This window comes from Neofelis nebulosa, chromosome 11, assembly GCF_028018385.1.
Source record: "Neofelis nebulosa isolate mNeoNeb1 chromosome 11, mNeoNeb1.pri, whole genome shotgun sequence".
Taxonomy (NCBI): domain Eukaryota; kingdom Metazoa; phylum Chordata; class Mammalia; order Carnivora; family Felidae; genus Neofelis; species Neofelis nebulosa.
In genome coordinates, this window is record NC_080792.1 from 41371494 (window position 1) to 41394487 (window position 22994).

The following is a 22994-nucleotide window of genomic DNA, read 5'->3' on the forward strand; positions in this document are numbered from 1 at the left end:
AGACCCTTTGCTTTTTATGTAAATTTTACTCTTAACAACTTGCATAATTAAAAACAGTAAGAACAGCTAATGCCTGTTGAACCCCAAAGAATCAATGCATTTTGGGGAAATCTATTGAAAGAATGTGTGAATGACTCAGATATCTCAGAAAACCAAACAAAAAAGCTTAATTGCTTGTATACATACTAAAATTTTGGATTTTCGAAGGCTTTTGTGAAAACATGCTGCTAGACAGAGGAAATTTTTGTCTTCTCTTCTGGAGCCGCTCTTCTTTGAAGGAGCTCTTCCTGCACAATGTTTACGATATTGGGAAGATAAAGACAACACCAGGATATGAACATGTATTCATTCACACAAATGCTTCCTGAGCACCTACTGGATGTTGGGATACAGGGCATGAGCTATTAGCCTAAGAACTAAGCCCTTGCCTTCAGGAAGCTTCCACTCTGCTAAGGGAGCCAGACAACAAGCAAGCAACGTACGGCGTGTCATGTAGTGGAATGCACCACAGCTGGGCTGAAATAGGAGTAAAGGGATAGAGAGAGACAGGGTGAGGCAGGGAAGGGAACTCTTTTAGGAGATGACACTTGGTCAGAGGCTTGATGCTGTGAGATACTGCAATTATCTGTGGGGAGGGGATTCCAGGCAGAAGGAGCAACAAGGGCAAAGACTGAGGGGCCAGAAAGAGTTTGTCAGTTTGGGGACGTAGGAGAGTGGGAGATGCGGGGTGATAGGAGCTGAGGTTAGAGAGGAGGTCTTGTATAAGACTTCTTGTAGACCAGAGTAAAGAATATTCCTTCCACTACAGCAGGAAGCCACTGAAAGGATTTCACTAAGGGGGTGAGCATGCTTGATTTGTCTTTTCAAAAGATCACTCTGGCTGCTTTCTGGAGAATGGACTGTAGCTGGGTCAGGGGTGGCATGAGTGAAGTAGGCAGACAAGTCAGGAGCTCTTTTGGTAAATCAGAGATGACCCTGACTCGGATGATGAGGGTGGCAATGCAGAGAAGTGAGTAGATCTGGAATATATTTTGGGGGTAGAACTGATAGTACCTGCTACATTTTAGCAAACTGGATAGAATTATAGTGCCACTGACCGAGATGGGTAGGACGGACAGAGAACAAACAGCTTTAGGGGAAAAATCAAGGGCTCAGGTTTGCACGTGTAAATCCGAGATTAAAAGTATCGGGATTACCATCTAATTTATCAAAAAATAGGACACTTTGAGGGGCGTTTGGGTAGCTCAGTCTGTTAAGCCACTGACTTGATTTCAGATCATGTCATGATCTCATGGTTCATGAGTTGGAGCCCTGCATACGGATTCTCTCTCTCTCTTTCTCCCTCCCCCCATCTCTGCTCCTCCCCTGCTTGCGGGCTCTCTCTAAAAATAAATAAATAAACTTAAAAAAAACATGACACTTGAGAGTGAAAGGAGAGTTATTAATTATTAGGCCAGGACAATGGGCATAAACCAAGACTGTCTCAAGCAGGATGCACGGTCACCCTCCGTATTAGATACCAGTTCTTTTCATTGTGAAAATAGATATAAAAATATACTTTTTATATATAGGGTGGCAGAACATTCCATTCTGGTGCACGATGATGATCTTGAGCTGATGACAACTGAAAAGCACATTCAAAAAAAGGTCTCTGCCTTTCCTCTGTGTGCCTAAAAGCATGACATAAATTTGTAACGCTGTGTTCCCTTCCTTCTCTATCAGGAAGGACAAAAGTGAATCATCGGAGATAACTTTAGACCCTTATCCGCTTAAAGATGGCACCAGGCACCCACATAACAAACTGTATTAACCAGTCTTTTCCACCACTGTTTTCCCACATACTTGCCTTCCCACAATTTGCCATCATCCCTAGAGATTCAAGGACTTCTTCTTTTTGTCTTGTCACTTCTCTAAAAGTTTACCGTTGCCTTGTTAAGATGCTTTATAAGCCCCAATTCTCACCAAACTTTTGAGTCCTTCATCTCTGAGTACCTCTATGTATTACAGGAGCAATACATACATTAATAAACTTGTTTGTTGTTTTCCTGTTAATCTGTCTTTTGTCCATCCAATTTATAGGGTGCCAGTCAGAGAACCTGGGAGGGGTGGGTAGCAGGAAAAAGTATCTTTCCTCCCCTACACCGAATATCCTCTTTTGAGTATTGTAGCCCTCTCTGTTAAATAAAGGTTCATCTAGTGTCAGATCCCTAACTCTTAGATGAATCAGAGCCCCAAATTACATACTACATTCAGAATATTTTCATATTCTGAGTCTTTAAGACTCAGTAAATACATTATATAATTTTCCTTAAATTTTAAAATGAGAGTCTTCTCCCACTGTATTTCAATCATATACATATATTTCCTATTTCCCTGTAGAAGGTACCTTGGCAATTGGATTCCTTTTGGATAGATCCTCTCCCTCTCGAAGAGCCACAGGGGCAGTGATCCAGGCACGCTTTTGCCGCATTAAGTGAGTGTGTTTAGGAAGCAGATTATTTTCATTTCTTGTGTTTAAGGCCTACAACAATAAAATATTGTCAAAAATTATTAAGTATCCTAAGACATTGGTAAGGTATTCTGTAATTTATTAAAACTTTAAGAATAGTTCTGCAAATCTTAAGGTATAAATTTTGTATTTTTTAACAGGTTTGATTTTCAAGGAGGAAATATACACAATAATGATATATACACTATGGAGTTCTAGTGAACTCCATAGGCGTTCAGGAAGTTGGCTCTAGACTGGTAGAACAGTATGGTTTTGTTTTTATCAGTAAGAAAAGATTTCCCAGAGTGAAGTGTCACAAAGTCTCATTAAAGTGTCCAGACTAAGGTCCAAGATGGAGTCACCTATGCCAAGCCTCACATCAACAAATTGGAACTTAACAAATTTCTGTGCTAGGCTCTCCCAGAAAAGGAAGGCATAGGCCAAGCAATCAAGAACTACCAGATCAGCACATTATCTGCCCCAGCTCCCAACTGACTGCTGTAACCAATCAGCAAATACCCATTATAACTTCCTATTCTTGCTCACTTTGGTATATAAAACCCTTTCATTTTGCACAATTCTTGAAGATCCTTTCCATTTTCCAGCCTGGATATTTCCCTGTTCATGAATTACTGAATAAAGCCAACCATATCTTTTCAAGATCTGTGATTGTTGGATTTTTCTTTTAATAGGCTAAGTTAGTGACCACACACATTGGCAAATTAAAAATAATATATACTGTGTTAAAATTTTTTTTTTTTTTTTTACTGAAAATGAAGTTTAATTTTTCTGTGGTGGATTACAGCTTAGAAATGAATTATTAAATGTTTTGAAACTAAATCTTAGTAACTAACCTGTGGTATCAATTTAACTAAAATAGAGTGTAAGTGTCAGTTAATGAATTTATTGTTTAAAGCATGAAGTAAAGAGTTAAATTGCCCATCTTTTGTTTTCAGAACCTTAAGTAGAAAAGATTTATTCTATATATTTTCAGTTGGGCTTTAATAGACAAATATTTTATCCAAGGAAAATTTCAACACAGCTGACCTAGTATATTAAGATCAGATAGGATTATTGTACTAGGTTTATCATTTTATTTATTTTGTTGCTCTACATAACAAGTATTTTTTTCAGACACTGGTTATCACTAGGTCATTGATTTTTTTTTGCCGTTGAAAAATTTTTCTGTAACTTAAAAAATTAAATTATGTAATGAAACAATAAATTAACATTAAAGTTCATAATGTAAAACTATTAAAACTTTATTCTATTTTTTCTCATACTTCAGAGTATTCACTGTTAATTGCTTAATGAATATCTTTTATGATTTTTTCTTATGACCATACAGTTGCACATGTATAAAGCTCTTCATCCTATAAAAATAGAATTATACTCTGCATCTTACTCTGCCCCTTGATTTTTCATTCAGTACCTCATCATGGAGATTCTTCATGTACCGTAAATTGTTTTACCATTCTATTAACGAACAATTAGATTGTCACAAAAATGCTACATTGAACATCCCTGGATATATGTTCCTGTGCACATGATAGAGTGGGAATTGTTAGGTGTAAGGGACTGTGCATTTTTATTTTTATTTTTTTTTATTTTTTAACATATGAAATTTACTGTCAAATTGGTTTCCATACAACACCCAGTGCTCATCCCAAAAGGTGCCCTCCTCAATACCCATCACCCACCCTGCCCTCCCTCCCACCCCCCATCAACCCTCAGTTTGTTCTCAGTTTTTAACAGTCTCTTATGCTTTGGCTCTCTCCCACTCTAACCTCTTTTTTTTTTTTTTTTTTTCCCTTCCCCTCCCCCATGGGTTTCTGTTACGTTTCTCAGGATCCACCTAAGAGTGAAACCATATGGTATCTGTCGTTCTCTGTATGGCTTATTTCACTTAGCATCACACTCTCCAGTTCCATCCACGCTGCTACAAAACGCCATATTTCATTTTTTCTCATTGCCACGTAGTATTCCATTGTGTATATAAACCACAATTTCTTTATCCATTCATCAGTTGATGGACATTTAGGCTCTTTCCATAATTTGGCTATTGTTGAGAGTGCTGCTATAAACATTGGGGTACCAGTGCCCCTATGCATCAGTACTCCATGTGCATTTTTAATATATGTGCTGCCAAAGCGAGCACAGGGAGTGTGCATTTTTAATCTGGTACGGCATAGCCAAATTGTCTTCCATGAAATTAAGCCTCTGAGTCCAAAAGACAGAAATAATCCCCTCGGTTCCTTACCTCTAAATGGAGTCCATTTCCAAAGTTAAAGCAGATCTGGAAAATAAAATTATTTATTTATTGTTTAATATAATTTATCACTCAATTCAGTATAAATCCCTTGTTAATTAATAACTTACCACCTAACACATTATAGATATTTAAAACAGGTTTAACCACCACCATTACTATCCTCCTTTGTCAAAAGGAAACAAATTTTAATTTTCCCCTTTGCCTCCCTGCCACGACCAGGGCTAGAGAGAGGAATCTACATTCTTTTGATCCACACTGCCTCCTCCAGGAAACTCAGAACACAACTAATATCTGAAGAACCAAAACAGGAACTCTTCATGTCATGTTCTCAGGTACGCACATAACTTTCCTCAAGGCCTTTAGTGTGAGATGCACCCTCTACTCGTGGCCCAGCTAACTCCCATCATCCCTAGGGTCACCCACACGACTGCCCATGTTTGGACTTCACACCTAAGTCCCCCCAACGCTTTTCTTTGGTTCTTATCAAGCACTGTCACACTTTGGGCTTCATCATCACACAGAAGTAAATATAGTTGCAGTTACTCTAAAATCTGCCCAATAAACTCCTATCCTTTTGACTTTTGCTGTCCTTTCTTTATAGTCCATTAATCTCTTGGTTTCATTTATCCCTTGGCTTACTCTAGACCAGTTCTTTCTCACATGATAGCCACACGTGGCTATTTACACTTAAATTTAAATTATTTGAAATTAATAATTCATTTGCTCACTATCCACATGAGGCTAGTGGATTGAGAACGTCCCCAACATTAGGCAATGCTAGTAGATTACTGCCAGCCATTCCAAAGATGTTGTCAATGACTCTGCGACCCCTCATTCTCTTGACTTTCTAACATTCCTGCATCACCTTTTCACTAACTCTGTAAGCTCATTATTCTCTTTGATTCTGACCCTGTACTGGCAAAACTGGTAGACAAGGCCATGGAGGCTGAATGGATCCATCACATCCATTCACTCTCTAATAGCTGCTCCCTCCTCAGGGGTGGAGGCTCCTTTCTAGGGTGACCATATGTTTCCATTTGCCCAGGAGAGTCTGGATGACACCTGCTGTACTGGCACCCTGACTGTTATGACCCATTCACTCTCAAAGGTGTGCTCATTTAGACTATACATTTTACAGTTGCCTTATCTTTGTTTCTCTTATAGTAGCCCTATAATACCATTCTGAACCTCAGGAGACTGCCCCAGTCACACGGACCCACACCTCTGAACGCATTCAGTCTTAGATCACCCCACTTTTCATTTGATATTGTATCTTCAATTCTCCTTTCCTTCCCGGCCTTCTCCAAGACAGAGGTGTCCTGATGCCCTTCCAAAGTCAAACATCATCTGTGTGATTTATCTTCACCTTTTCTACTTATTCTCCTACATTTATCTTCTCAAGAACCTCGCTCCTTCCACTAATTTTTTTTATCTTCACTCATCACTAGCTAATCAAACATGTTTATTTCCTTCCTGTTGACTAGCCAAATATATTAAGATCTTCCCTACCTGTCCCCGTCTCTGCTAACATTTAATCTGCTACATATTCTTTTTTGTACTATGACTCCAAGCTGAAATTGTCTATATTTATTGCCTTCACTTCCCCACCTTCCATTTGTGCATTAATTCATTATAATCTGCCTTCAATTTGGATTTTCTTGGTCTTGTTTGCCTTTTCTCATCCACATCTCAGGTCACATGGGTCCACAAAGGCCTTGGTGATAAATCATGGAAAATAAGGCTTTCTTCAAAATTTCTAGGTCTCTTTCACCTATTCACATCTCTTTGAAGGCTCCTTGCAGGGTCTATTCTACATGTGGATCCTTCATCTTTCTTTCTTTCCTCTACCTTCGACATGTTCTTATCTCTACCCCTGCAAAGAGAAATTCCAGGATGCTCAGTCTCTAGTCTGAGCTTCTCTGGGGGAGACAAACAACCATGGCTAATTTTCAATTTTATGGCCAGATATATTATTTCTTCCTCACCTCATCCTCTCTATTATTGGCTAGGAATGACACAGACATCTCTACTCAAAGTTATGCTCCCCAAGTTTACGTATTTTCAAAGGTGGCACGGTATGAAAAACAAGCAAAAGCAATGCTGAATGGATTATACTTCTCTGCATGTTTCTCTGGTGGGAATTTTTGAAAGGGAAGAGTAGTGACTAGATCCAAGATTCCTCAGTGTCACATCATCAGGAGACACTCTTAAAATGTAATGTATTCCTTGCCTAACCATTGATTTCTTTACTTTGTACTGGCCATATTGAGGGATTGATAAAAAAGTTACCACTTTTATTCTTCCCTAAACTCTTATTTGGTCTAGCAAAAAAGGTATAATAGTTACATGTTATTTGATTAAATGTTATCATCCTAAATATCATTAGTACATAAATAAAAATAGTTCTCTATTCAAATGCAAACTCTTTATGAGAGTATTTCTTCATTGATATTTTTTTTTTCCTGGAATGTACTTTTTAGATGTTTTTAGATGTTATTTGTAAGAAATGTAGACAATCATATGGTTATCAACAGTGTTTCTGAAACTTTAACATGCATTTTGCTCACCGGGGATCTTGTTAAAAATAAAGATTTCAATTCAGCAGGTATGCAGTTCAGTCTTATACCCTGCATTTCTACTAGCTCTTAGGTGATTCTGACATTGTCAGTTCTTGAGTAGCAAGAAGCGTAGAATGTTATAGGAGTAGCAGTTGTTCATTTAGGATTAAAGACATGAAGTTTGCCTTATTTACTACTGTCTCAGTAGTTAACACAAGAAACTTTGTCATTCCTGATTGCTGATATCTTGAATGCAGAGAATCTTTTATTTCATGAATTTAACATTAAGTTTTTAATTGAAAATATATGCAAAAGCACAGTGAATGGTACAATGGACACTCAAAGCAATACTTAGTTTCAATTAGCTAGCACACACTTAAAAATAGATTTTTTTAAGGGGTGCCTGGGTGGCTTAGTGGGTTAAGCATCCGACTTTGGCTCAGGTCATGATCTTGTGGGTTTGTGGGTTCGAGCCCCGCGTCGGGTTCTGTGCTGACAGCTCAGAGCCTGGAGCCTGCTTCGGATTCTGTGTCTCCCTCTCTCTCTGCCTCTCCCCTGCTCGCACTGTCTCTCTCTCTCTCAAAAATAAACATTAAAAAAATTTAAAAATAGATTTTTTTTGAGATTTAGGAATGACTTTAGATTTGCATAAATGTTGCAAAGATAGTGCAGGGTTCCCTTACCCATTTTCCCCACTGACTTCTTAAATAGCTACTGTATACTTGTCAAAATTAAGATGCTGACATTGGTATATTTATAGAATGTAGAGTTAGCTAAATTCCAGACTTAATGTCCTTTTTCTGTTCCAGCATCCAGGTAGCATCCCATACTACAAGTGGAATATCTCCTCTGGTCTGTGACTGTTTTTCAGTCTTTCCCTGTTTATGATCCTGACAGTTTTGATACCGGCCAAATATCCTGTAAGATGTCCTCCAATTTGGTTTTATCTGTTGATTTATTTCACGATCAGACCAGGGTGATGTGCTTTTGGAAAGAACACCATGGAGTGGTGAAGTGCCCTTTTCATCACATTGTATCAGGGGTACAGGATAGCCATATGACATTGTTGGTTAAGGTAGCCTTTGCAGGTTTCTCCACTGTGAAGTTCTACTTTTCCCTTTCTGTACTCTATTCCTTGCAAGTGAGTCACTAAGTCTAGCTCTCCTTTAGGGTGGGGACTGGGGGAGGAGAGAGATTAAGCCTCACCTCCTATGAGAAAGGCACGTATACATATTACATGGAATTCTTTGGCAGAAAAGCTTCCCTCATTTGTTTATCCATTTAATCATTTATATCAGTATGGACTCATGCATATTTATTTTATTCTGTGGGTTATAAACCAATACTATTTTATTAATTTTGTGGTTCAAATCAAATAGTTCCAGCTTTGGGCACTGGAAGATCTTTCAGGTTAGATTCTGTTCCTATGTTTGACATGTTCCCACCTTTTTGTATTTTGAGCTCTCCCTTACTGTCTAGCATCACAAGATGTTCCAGGGCCATCTTCTATTTCTCCTATTTCAGCTTTATAATGAGCCATTTCTCCAAATAGCCCTGAATTCTAATAGGGGGGAATGGTATTAAGAAGCCAAGATCTGGACAGAGATGTAGCACACCCATTATGAAATTGTTCCCAGTCTCCTCAGCCACTTTTTCAGGTGAATCATAAAAACAGAGTTTTTCTTAACTTTGTTATTACAGAAAAGACTCTGTTGTAATTATTTTTGACAAGCAGTATCAGCTGGTACAAAGTGCATGACTTAGGAAACAGTCATACCTAGATTAAAATCCTGATTCTGCTCAATAAATTGCTTTAATTTGTTTCCTTATGTGTAACATAAGAATTAATAATATGTCTGTGGCAGACATTTTCAATTGTATAGCTAATTGTCATTTCCTCTCATTTTAGCATTTACAAAACCCCATTTTGTTCAGGTAGCAGGTAGACACTGCCCAGGTGATGGAGCTGAGTAATGATTAGTATATGCCAAAGCGTCATAGTCTCCTTCACTTCGATGGTGACTAGTTTATGCGTAAATGTGTGTATTAGTCAGGTCAGGCTGCCATAACAAAACACTATAGATTGGGTGGCTTAAACAACAGAAATTTATTTCTGAGAGTTATGGAGGCTGGAAAGTCCAACATAAGGTACTGGCTAAGTCAGTTCCCAATAAGGACTCCCTTCTTGGCTTGCAGACAGCAGCCTTCTTGCTATGTCCACACATGAAGAGGAAGAGCTTGAGCTTGGGCTCTCTTGTCTCTTCTTGTAAGGGCACTAATCCTATCACTTTGGGAGTTAGGGCATCTACACAGGAATCGGGGGTGGGGTAGGAGGACACAAACATTCAACCTAGAACAATGTAGAAGAGAATTTTGGCCAATGAGATATCTGGAGAGCCTGGAAATGACTCTCCTCTTTGATAAGAAGAGAAGTATATGCACAGCCTCTCTTTTTACTTTCTTTTGGAGATTGCTGAGCAAGGACACGACATTTGGAATGGCTAGAGCCATCTGTGACCACGAGGAGAGAGCTAATAAAATGACAAGAGAAACCAAACTGAAACCATAACATCTCTGAGGTAAAAAATTGGTCAAAACTGGGACCACCCCATCTATGGACCATTTTTTAGAGATATTAAACATTATTTTTGTTTAATCTACTTTCAGTTGGGTTTTGTTACTTGAATCTGAAAGCACATATTGCAGGGTTATAGTGCATATTGAAAGATACAACATATAAGAGTGATTATTGCAGTGATTGGCATATAGCAGGCATTCAGTAAATAGAATTATGATGGTATTTTCTTAATTCTATGATTTGCATTTTCTTCATCTTAAAATTTCTGAAATTTGGATTCATTCATGCCTTCAATTTCCTGAGCTTCTACAATATGCTATGGTATGTTCTTATCCTCTTGGATTCTTACTTGTTCGAGAGACAGACAAAAATAGGTTGTGATAGCTGTAACGAAAATTAAAGCAGGGACAGGGTGGTAGAGAATGATTTAGGACTGTGAGGAGGCTCTCAGAAGAGATTCTATCTTCATAGAGACTGGAATGGAATGGGGGAGTAAATCAGGCAGACCTTCTGGCAAATGGAAGGGTCAGGCATGGGGGAGGAATGGTATCAGTAATCCAGGTTGATGCTGCAAGAGGGAAGTGAGTCAGTGGAGATGATGTTAGGGCTTTTGGGTGCTGGTCGTCCTGTTTCTTAATCTGGTTGCTGATCCTATGCTATGTTCAGTTTGTGAAAATATAGCAGTTCAGTACACTTGTGATTTGTATATTTTTTCTTGTGTTATAAGAAAAAGGTACAAAAATTGATGTGCATCTTAAAGCTGAGGGTGTCACGGAATAGTTCTACAAATAGTTATGTAAATACTATCTGCATTTTTATAGCACCTACAGCAGTAGCCTGTTCTCACAGACACTTAATAAAATATGACGGACTGAAATAATTGCTCCACACTTGCACAAAACAAAAACAAAAAACAACAAAAAAACCAAGAGAATTGTACTAACATTTTGTTAATTGTGAGACTGCTTATTTGATTAAGGAAATAGTTAAGATCTTAACTACTCCTTTCTACTTACTCCGAGGAAGTAATCTGGATGTTTCCAGAGCACTTCCTTAATTTGTACAAGCAGTTCTCAGTTGGGGGGGTGGGGATTTCATATACAACTTCCTCCCCTACCCTGGAGCCATCTGGGACATTTGGTAACATCTGCAGACATTTTTGGTTTTGAAACGAGTGTGGAGGGCAGGGAGGTTGTCAAACCAGGGTGAGGTGCTACTGGCATCTAGTGGGTAGAGACCAGAGATGCTGCTCAATATCCTATTATGCACAGGATAGGCTCCCCCAACAAAGCATTATCTGGCTCCAGATGACAAAATGCTGAGGTTGAAATACCTTGATTTAGACTACGTGTCTTTGATAGGAAGCTACTATAATACCTAACCAAGAAGGTCATACAAATTTTAGGAGACCATGGATTTATTCAAATTTCCAAATTGCAGGCAATGTAAGTGGAATAACTGACATTCTGACTTCTGTCCTCCATTCCTACTTCTTCCCACTTGCCTTTGAACATTTCCAGCTCTGTAAGTTTAAGTGACATCCTGTGGGGATGTGGTAAAAGGGTTTCAAGCATCACAAGAATGCCTGGACGAGATGACCATTATGGCTTCTCCCAAGTATGAAATCTGTAGTTTTTTTCTCACAGGAACTTGGTGACAGAAAAGTTTCATGTGCAAAATGCCTTTAATACTGAAGAGAGGGGAGCCTGGGTGTCTTAGTTGGTTAAGTATCTGGCTCTTGACTTAGGCTCAGGTCATGATCTCACGGTTCGAGGGTTTGAGCCCCGCTTCAGGCTCTAGCGGTACAGAGCCTGCTGGGATTCTCTCTCTCTCCCTCTCTCTGCCCTTTCCCTGCTCACACGCTCGCTCTCTCTCTCTCTCTCTCTCAATAAATGAATAAACTTAAAAAAAAAGACTGAAAAGGAAAAATAAACTTCTAGCCTTTGCACCCAAATAAGTCGTATTTTTATATAAACCATAAAAATCCTTCAAAAGCTTTTCCAATTTACTAAAGTTAAAAAAAAAAGTTTTTATTTTTACCACTGGATCCTACTCATCTTGTCAAACTGGACCTCCTGGTAACTGGCAAGAAATAATTTTTCTTTTGGCAGAGGCATGAGGGCAAATCAAACATCACTGCAAAAAATGATTAGTCAATGTACTGTTTGTTCTCAAGGTCAGCACCTTTAAAAGACTTCCTATTATGAGGTCACCTTTATGAGTTTAACAAGCAGAATTCAGGAGGACTTATGAGTCACTAGATGACATCTCCTCCTGATTAATTCATTTTTGATCTGAAATAGATGATCTTGAAGATTTATTCCATGTTTCTGAGTCCATAGTAAGGTGACTCCTTACACGTTAATATCTCAGACCAGTAGATATCTTATTAGAGATAAATGTAGAGGGATACAAAGTAGTTTAAACACCATTCCAAACTTGAGGCATTCTATTCTAATGGCTTATTTCTATTCTGGCAAGTCAGTAGTGTGGTCAATAGACAATCTTAAGGACTCAAACAGAGATGATCTAGCATGTACCTGTTGTTGTCAGTTAGTCAAACTCATGTCCATCCCCTGGATAATCACAGAAACACCTGTGTTATTTTCCATTTTCACCCACCCTTTCAAAGAAGAAGGTGTTAAAATTCTTTGTTTCTCCATTTTACTGTGTGGAAGGCAAAACCAGAAAGTGCTCCCAAGGATCCTTGGTTTATCCCCAATCCATTCCTAAGCTTTGTCAGCTTTGGCGAAAATAATCTAATAGAAATAAAATGACATTAGGGCCATGGATGCCACTTGTTTATTTCCATGATCGCATATCCTGATTTTTCTATTTGTATAGACAGAGCTGAACTAGCCTCTGTAGCCCCAAGAAGGTCGTGGCAGGACCTCCATAATGACATAAACTTAGGTTCAAGTGACCCAGTGCAGTAAGAGTGGACCAGTAATTTTGGTGAGCTACTCTGATCAACCTGATAGGGTCAGATTTATGTTAGAATTTCACCTACTATACTCTTTCTCTTAATCTTGCCTAATTTTTTTTTCTTGAGGGAGGGGACGTAGTTTTTACAAAATGTCTTTTTTTATGGCTAAACATTATAATTCATTTAGAAAATACCAACTTAAAAATGTCTATAATATTTTATTCAACTTATATATGACCCATACATTAAAGACAATTCCTAGAGTAGCTTTATTAAAAAAACTAATCACGGGGGACCTGGGTGGCTCAGTCAGTTAAGCATCCGACTTTTGCCCAGGTCATGATTTCATGGCTCATGGGTTTGGGCCTTGCATTGTTCTCTGTGCTGACAGCTTAGAGCCTGGAGTCTGCTTCAGATTCTGTCTCTGTCTCTCTCTGCCCCTCCCCCACCTGCACTCTCTCAAATATAAACATTAAAAAAATGTAAAAAAACAAAAAAACTGAATTTATATATACACTTATATTTGTTTTCACAGTTGGTACTTAAAAAAAACCTCAATAGCCAAGAAAAGCAGTATTTTTAACTTTAATGTTTCAATTCTGAGCTTGAATTTTAGATAGTAAAACTACATACTTTAAGACTGAATGTAATAAATTATATGATTTGTCATAACCTTTCACCTGCTCTTATAATGTTTGGGCTAATCTTAATGTAACAAATAGGGCTTTGAGTGAGTCATATTGATGACTTTAAAGAAGCTTTAAAGAAGAAGATATTTTCTTTGGAATTATTAACTGCCCCCCAAAATTTTAAAATGTGGATTTGGTAATGCTGTGCTACCCTTGAGTTGTTAGGTCACATTGCGAATTCTTACTTCAAGTTGAGTTTTGTGTCATCATAGACCGCTCCTATATCTTCCTGGATATAGACATTTAAACTGAAGGTCCAGAAAAGTCCATGTTATTTTATTTGGTCCTTAAAACATTTTTTTTTTAAATCAGAGTTGCTAACAAGTAATTAAATGTAAGCTTTTAAAATATTTAATCTTTTTTCTTCCCAATTATTTTCTAATAGGGATGTTAGCAGTGGTTCTCAAGCTTGAGTGGCATCAGAATCACCTTGTTAAAACACAGACTGCCAGGTTCCAGCAGAGAATTTCCAGTTATCAGTCTGTGAATCAAGGGGCATAAGAATCTGTAGTTTCCTGGTTATGTTGATGCTTCAGGTCTGATCACACTTTTGAAAACCATTGTATAAAACCAGAGTAGCAAAGGAAAGGGAAGAATGAGCCTGGATAATTCGTTGACTGGATAATAAATCCTCAACTACAAAGATGTGTGAAATGACAGATTCTAAACTAGGAAATATAGGAACTGAGTGATTTCTATCACAAGAAGATTTTTCATTTTAGAAGTAGCAATCAATATAACAGGATTACTTTAAATAGTGTTTCCTCCTCTTTTACATCTTTTCTAGTTTAAGTTTTGCTGATCTTGAGCATTTATTATTTTTGAAATATTTCACCATTTTATCGTTATTTGTTTTCTATAACTGCTATGAATGCTTTTGGAATCAGGAAAAATCTTAGTAAATCTATATAAATTATCTCACATAATTTGATAGACAAAAATGATGCTGCTTCCACCTTTTTGCTGTAATATATTGCTGAAAATTACACTAAAAAAATGAAGAAACCAGATTTCCATCCCCCGAAGTTTAAGAAAATCAAGAGCTTCAGACTGTCCCTCTTCACCATTAGATGGCACTGGTCTGTCAGTAAGGCAACTGTACTCCAAGGTTCAAACTGGAAAACAGGCATTTTCAATTGGCCTCAAATAAGTGAAGGCAAAATTAAAAAATGTGAAAATCAAGGGCTTTAGAAAGTTGTATGAATCTTTTTGCAGGACTATTATCTGTGAAATTAGGCAAATCTTAATTTACATTTTTTGTCTCTTTTCTTTCCTTTGTAGAAAAATTCTAATTTGTAATGAAACTAAATCAATAATCTGGAAGTTCAGGTCAGACTGATGACTAATTAGACAGTAAATATGTTTAAAAAAATTTTTTAATGCTTATTTATTTTTGAGAGAGAGAGAGAGAGAGAGAGAGAGAGAGAGAAACAGGGGGTGAGGGCAGAGACAGAGGGAAACACAGAATCCAAAAAAGCCTCCAGGTTCTGAGCTCTGAGCTGTCAGCACAGAGCCCAATGCATGGCTTGAACCCATGAACTGCCAGATCATGACCTGAGCCAAAGTTGGATACTTAACCAACTGAGCCATCCAGGTGCCCCAGTAAATATATTTTTTAAACAAAGGAAATTCACATTATTATTCCAGCTTTCCCAAACATAGAAAGATGCTTTGACTCTTTTTTTTTTAACTTTATTTATTTTGAGAGAGAAAGAGAGCACGAGTTGGGAGGGGAAGAGACGTAGAGAGAGAGAATCCCAAGCGGGTTCCACATTTATCAGCATTAAGCCTAATGTGGGACTCAGACTCACCAACCGTGAGATCATAACCTGAGCTGAAGTCAAGAGCCTGATGCTTAATCGACTGAACCACCCAGATGCCCCAACTCTTGGGTTTTTAAAGACTACTTCTGTGTCCCAGACAATTAGCTAGTGTATAGACAAATGACATTTAGATTCTGCTCTGAAACTCACAGTGTAGTAGGAGAGATAAAGAATATATAAATAACTATAACATAGGGTAGAAAAAGTTAATTGTGCAAATGACAACTGCAAAAACAGTTCTGGGGAAATGCAGAAACCACTTTCTGCTAGGGGAATCAGGAGAGGTTTAGGAAAGGAGGTGGCAGTGGGCTTGGCCTTGAGAGGGAGCAGAATCTGTGCAGATTGCGGGAGGATGGAAACGATCCATTCAAAGGCAGCATGTGCCACTACATGGAGATGGAGGGCAAAGAACAAGAAGTTTGGCAGTTTGGCACCTAGACTGTGTTACAGTGGTACGTAGAAAATAAAGACAAAAAGTTGTGCTAAAATTCTTCACTGATCTTATAAGTGGGAGTCATCGACAACTTCTGATTAGGGATACTCTAACACTAGAGCTGCAGAGGTTTTCTGGCAGTACTGTGGAAGATGAAAGGCAGGTGACACTTTGAACATTAGAGTAATAAGCCAGAGGAGATAAAATGAGGAACAGCATAGAGGAATGGCACAAGGATGGATGGGTAAAGGCAAGTATTTATTTATTTTTAATGTTTATTTATTTATTTTTGAGAAAGAAAGACAGCATGAGCAGGGGAGGGGCAGAGAGAGAAGGAGACAGAAACCGAAGCAGGCTCCAGGCTCTGAGCTGTCAACACAGAGCCTGATGTGGGGCTTGAACTCACAAACCATGAGGTCATGACCTGAGCCAAAGTTGGACACTCAACCGACTGAGCCAAACAGGTGCCCCAAGAGAAGGCAGGTCTTCATTAGGACACAGCTAATCCGTGACAATGCTTCATACATGGAGGATACGGGAAGGGGTGAGAGGATCCTGAAAATCTGAATGGCTAGAAGGATGCAATTCTCAGAGCGCAGTTTGTAAACCTGTTAATTAGATCTTGGGGAAACCTTTTGAGTAGGGAGGAAAGATACTAGACAAAAAAGCAGGGCACTGCAAGGGACGCAGTGGGTCAGCTGATATATGTGTGTGTGTGTGTGTGTGTGTGTGTGTGTGTGTATCACATCCATTTATCGATGGGACATTTAGGCAAATTCCATGTGTTGGCTTGCAATGAACATACGGGCACATATGTATTTTTCAGTTAGTGTTTTCATTTTCTTCGGAGAAATACCTAGAAGAGGAATTGTTGGGTCATACGGTAATTCTATTTTTAATTTTTTGAGGAACCTCCATACTGTTTTCTATAGTGGCTGTACCAATTTACATGATCAGTCTTGGATGACTGTATATTTCCAGGAATTTAACCATTTCTTCCTTGCTGCCAATTTGTTGGTATGTAAATTGTTCATAGCAGTCTCATGATCATTTGTATTTCTGTGGTATTGGTTTTAACTTCTCATTTCTGATTTTATTTATTTAGGCTCTGATATTTTTCTTGATGAGTCTGGCTGAAAGTTTATCAATTTTATCTTTTAAAAAACCAGCTTGTAGTTTCTTTTCTATTTAAGATGTTTCTGCTCTGATCTTTATTACTTCCTTCCTTCTACTAACTTCAGGCTTTATTCTTTTTCTAGTTCCTTCAGGTGAAAGGTTAAATTATCTAGTTGAAATTTCTCTTGTTTCTTGAGGTGGGCCTGTATTATTATAAGATTCCCTCTTAAAGCTGCTTTTGCTATATCCCATAGACTTTTGGAACATTGCGTTTTCATTTTTGTTTCTCTCAAAGTACTTTTTAATTTTTTCTTTCTTTCTCTCTCTTTTTTTTTTTTTTTTTTTGACAGAGAGAGAGTGCATGAGCAGGGGAAAGGGGCAGAGGGAGAGAGAGAATCCCAAGCAGGCTCCATGATCAGTGTGGAGCCCGATGCAGGGCTTGATCCCATGACCTGGGATCATGACCTAAGCTAACATCAAGAGTCAGCTACTCAACTGACAGAGCCATCCAGGCACCCCTTTCCTCTTTGATTTCTTCATTGGCCCAACAGATGTTTAGTAACATGTTTTAATCTTAATGTGTTTGTGTTTTTTCCAGATTTCTTCTTGCAGTTGATTTCTAGTTTCAGACCATTGTGGTCAGAAAAAATGCTTAATATGATTTCAATCTTAAATTTATTGAGATTTGTTTTGTGGCCTAACATGTGATCTATCCTGGAGAATGTTCCACGTGCACTGGAGAAGAATGTGTATTCTTCTGTTTTTGGATGAAAACATTCTGTAATAATCTATTAAGTCCATTTGGTCTATTGTGTCATTCAAGGTCAATGTTTCCTTCTTAATTTTGGTTCTAGATGATCTATCCATTGATGTAAGTGAGGTGTTAAAGTCCTCTAGTGTTACTGTTTTACCACCAATTTCTCCCTCTGTGTCTGTCAATATTTGCTTTATGTATTTAGGTGCTCCTGTGTTGGATGCATACATATTTACAAGTGGTGCATCTTTTTGTTGAATTGACCCCTTTATCATTATGTGATCCCCTTCTTTATCTCTTGTTACAGCCTTTGTTTTGAAGTCTATTTTGTCTAAGTATTGCTACCCCCAGATTGCTTTCTGTTTCCATGTATATGGAATATTTTTCTACATCTTCACTTTCAGTCTGTGTATGTATTTAGATATGAAGTGAGTTTCTTGTAGGCAGCATATAGATGGGTCTTGATGTTTTTTACCCATTTAGCCACTCTGTGTCTTTGGATTGGAGCAGGTAGTCCATTTACATTTAAATTAATTATTGATAGGTATGTATTTATTGCCATTTTGTTCATTGTTTTCTGGTTGTTTCTGTAGTTCTCTGTTCTTTTCTTCTTCTCTTATGATTTGTGACTTTCTTTGGTGTTGTTTGGAATCCTTTCACTTTATTTGTGTATCTATTATAGGTTTTTGGCTGTGGTTACTATGAGGTTCATATATAACAACCTATGTACATAGCCATCTATTTTAAGTTGGTGTTCACTTAAGTTTGAATGCTTTCTAAAAGGACTACATTTCTGCCCCCCACCTCATGCTTTATGGTTTTGATGTGATATTTATATGTCTTATTATTTTGTGCATTCCTTAACTAATCATTGTAGATATGCAACCATATCTACTACTGTTGTCCTCTTCTACCTACCTTGTTGCTGTCCCCTGCTGTGGAGACTCTGTTGACCCAATTTCTAGGTCCCCTTCACAGGGAATTATTCCATATATAGTTGTGGATTTATTGTGTCTGTGGGAAGAGGTGAGATCAGGATTTTTCTACATTGCCATCTGAACCCTCCTCCCAATTTTATTCTATTTTTTTTAGTTTGCATCGTGGGGAACATGAAAGAGTAATGGGATGGAGGTACTTTAGAAGAGCGGATATCTGAACTCTCTTCTCATCTCATTTCCACCCAAATTTGCCCTCTTATTCTCCATTCAGCCAGGCAGCACCTGCTTAGCTGATGAAAATAACTGCCAGGCAGGTGTGATTTTGATGTGAGACATAGACGTGTTTGGCATAGAGTAGATGCTCAGTAATATTTGCTGAATGAATGAATGTATCAAGTTTCAATTAACCAGAGATATTTGCATTTTTTTTTTCTTTTATTTTAGAGAACGAGAGAGTGCTAGTGGGGGAGAGGGGCAGAGGGAAAGAGAGAATTCCAAGCAGGCTCCATGCTTAGCATGGAGGCAGATACAGGGCTAGATCCCACAAACCAGGGATCATGACCTGAGCCAAAGTCAAGAGTTGGACGCTCAAGTGACTGAGCAACCCAGTTGTCCTGATATTTGCATTTTCAAAAGTGAACAGAGATGAGATGAATTCCTGAATAGAATCTCTCACTATTTGTCTATCACCATTTCTCAGTGGGAGTGCTATAGGTATTCATGAGTAGCTAAATTCTTCTTGAAGGTTCTGAAGAATGCTGGAGGCTTAGCATCCCTGGATTGGAAGTATTAACTACCAGTAGCATCTTGGGCCTTATGACAACCAAAATGCCCCTTTCAAATCTTAGTCCCCCAATATTTCCTTGAGAACACTTGCTCCCAAAACAATCCTCCTACTGGGCTGCACCCTCCCTCCATCGTACTGTATGGGCTTTTCTGCCTGTCTTTGGTTACAACATCCTAAATTTTGGAAAAATCTCTTTTGAAAAAAAAAAAAAAGAGGCAAAATTGTTCCCAATTGGCCAACAACTCTCTCTTCTTTCTTGACCCTTTCCTGACCGACTCAACCAAAATTCATCTTTTTAATTTCTTAATAATTTGAACACCTCCCTAAAAATGCTTACTTGTTAATTAGTCTTTTGTGGCTTCCCTTGGTATCAGGAAGGCTGCACTCATCTTTCTGTATGGTGTTTTGCCTTACATTCCAGCTACAATGAACTCTTTCATTTCTTCCAAGCACGTGCCCTTGTCTTCAGGCCTTTGCAAATGCTCTTTTCTCTACCTGGAACATTCTTCTCCCTTCTTCTCTTCAGATTTCATTAATTTATAATTATTCTCAGATCTTGGCTGGGATGGTCAGTGCTGGAGCTCCTTCTGTAAGCTCCATAGTAGTGTCTATTCTTTTTATCATTGCTCTTCTTACTATAACCCAATTGGAAATTAGCCATTTACTTATTTACTAGACCATAAACACCATGATGACAGAACATGTCTGGTTTTTTCATGGTCTCCCAATGTCAGGTATGTTGTTTAAAATCAAGCAAGGTGTCACTAAACACCTTCGTTAGTTTCTACATAGTTTCTTTTCTTGTGAGTATTACCATATTACCATTAGACTATGGTATAAATACTGGTGTTCTAGATTCCTTGACTCTAATCCCTAAGCTTTGCATATAATAAAAATCTTAATAATTTTTAAATAATTTAAATTAAGTAATTTAAATAATTTTTAAATCTTTATAATTTGAAATAAACAAAAATAGTACAATGTCATATGTGGTATACATTTGATACTTTAAGATAAACTTAACTGAGAAAACAATCTCTCATCATATATGTTTGAAAAGTGTTATTCAACTATTAAAATTTGTGGCACTTTGAAAAACGGGGAAAAAAGCTGTGACTAAGACATGCTCAAATTGATCTAAAGCTCATTTATGATTTCAATTAAGGCTTCTGATTTTTACTACAATTTGGCAGTTTAAAAAATACCAATTGCTGTTCAATGTATAATTTTTTCCATATAAATATGGGCATGCTTCATCCATGAATAAACTATTTTGCAAAATTGAGAGCAGTAATTCTTACTCTTTTATATGTCTGATAATTAGATTAACTGTAAAGTTTCTATCAATACATATTTCTGGACCTCAGCCTTAGGGATTTTAATTTAGTTCATCAGGTCTAATGATTGGGAAGAATTTAGCCCAAATGAATGCTCATACTTTTTTTTAAATCATAATTCCCTCTAAGTTCAGTATTAAAGAATTTTTTGTTAAGAGCTGACATTTTTCCATAACTTTTTAATTTTTAGAAACAAAAACAAATGTGAAATCATATGTTTCTAAAATCCCCGGATGTAACTGATTACTCTTACAGGCTTCAATACGTATCATCTAAATTATACTTGAATTTACTCTAAATTCTGTTATCCAGTCGTATATTAAAACGTTAAGCATAATGGCAATTTTTATAATTTATAGATAGTTAAACTTACTTGTTACATATTGAACTATATATCTCTTAAAAGAACATATGGTGAAGTCCTAACCCCTAATATCTCATAATGTGACCTTATTTGGAACAGGGTCTTTGCAGATTTAACCCAGCTGAGGTCATTAATGTGAGCCCTAATCCAACACGATCAGTGTATTTATAAAAAGGGGAAATTTGGACATAGACTCAGACGTGTATAGAGTAAAATGATAGGAAAAGACATAGGAAGGATGTTAAGTGAAGATGGAGGATAGAAGCGATGTATCTAAGAGGCCAGGAAAGCTAGAGATTGTGGGCGAACCACCAAACACCAGGAAAAGACAAGGAAGGAAACCTACAGATTTAAGAGGGAAGGTAGCCCTTGATTTTGGACTTGTAACATCTAGAACTGTGAGATAAATTTCTGCTGTTTGAAACCACCCAATTTTTGGTACTTTGTTATAGCAACCCTAACAAGCTAATACACCAGTAAATATAACTGTTCCTAACACAATTTGCAATCACGGAATCCTTAAAATGTTGTTTGATTTTTAAAAACTAAGCTTACTTAGTCAAAGGCAAAATTGAGGCAGCCACTGGAAAATCTCTCCCCCAAGTGCCCTCTTTAGCAGCCTGGTGAAGTCTATGGCCCTTTCTCCTAATACTGTTTTTAAATTTACATAATAAAAAGCATTGGATTATGAATGAATCCCGTATATTGAAATAGTTGTCAAAATTTAAGAAACACCAATCTGTGGTACAGTGATATCATGCACTGCATTATCAACACATTAATAATTAGATCTAAAAGAAAGTTTATTAGTGATGAGAATAAAGGGTACTTTCAGATAACTAGTATGATGTGACAATATTTATGACTTCTATTGTGACAAAGACACAGGTACTGCTAATTATTATTATTATTTTTTTTGTAAATCAAAGGGATTATTAACAAAAATTTTTTTAATGTTTATTTTTGAAAGAGAGAGAGACAGAGCATGAGCAGGGGAGGGCAGAGAGAGAGGGAGACCCAGAATCTGAAGCAGGCTCTAGACTCTAAGCTGTCAGCACAGAGCCTGATGTGGAGCTCGAACTCAGAAGCTGTGAGATCATGACCTGAGCTGAAGTCGGACTCCCCACTGGCTAAGCCACCCACACATCCATGTACCACTAATTCTAAGGCAGTGTCTTTCTTACACTCATAATTTTAAAAAAATGCTAAATTAAGATAGAGATTAGTAAAAACAGATACGTAATTTATTCCCAGCCATGTCTAAGGACCCTCTGAATTCCACCTTTGGAGTATTTGGTAGTTGGTGGATCCCAGGTAAAAAAAACAAAAAACAAAAAACAAAACAAACAAACAAAAAAAACCCTTGAAGAGGAGAGATTGGTTTTATTCGCAAATTATTTCTGCTTTCCATTTTGATAGAGTTGGCCTCAAATGACTATGTGATAGTTGTGTGGGTGCCACTCACTATCACCCTTCTGATGTGTCTCCCTGAACTGCAGAGGAAAGCTAACGACCACGTGTCATAGACTCCCTTGCAGCTGAAGTTCTAAACATGATTTAGGTTCAATCAGTGAGCATTTACATGAGATCTGAAAGGAGGTAGAAGCTATGTGTATTCTCTGCTTGCTGGCAAGCCGAGATATGGCTGTAGTTGGGTTTCTGCAGCCATCTTATTACTGCTCTAGTGTCTATCACTAGAGTAATGGGTGTCAAGAGGTAGGGTCCTGGTACATTTAGCTGGCATGCATCCTAGTAAATGTGGCACTGCTCTGGACTTGGCAGCAAAAGTAGCATCTAGATCTTGGCAATTTCCACACTGTGGGGGTGGCAGTGCTGGTTTCTGATCACAGGAAAGGTACCAGCTCCCTAAGTGGTTGGGTTTGGCTGTGTGGCTTTAAAGTCGTTACTGACAACTCAAAATGAAGTCCCCT

At 37.8% G+C, this 22994-nt stretch overlaps 1 protein-coding gene across 1 annotated transcript in view; it reads right to left on the reverse strand.

Moving 5' to 3' along the window:
• The window catches only part of DSG2 (desmoglein 2), a 51307-nt gene that overhangs the window by 25323 nt on the left and 2990 nt on the right, over window positions 1-22994 (reverse strand). The window contains 2 exon segments of the mRNA XM_058692432.1: window positions 2387-2521; window positions 4749-4784. Coding sequence (XP_058548415.1) covers window positions 2387-2521; window positions 4749-4784 — 171 coding nt within the window.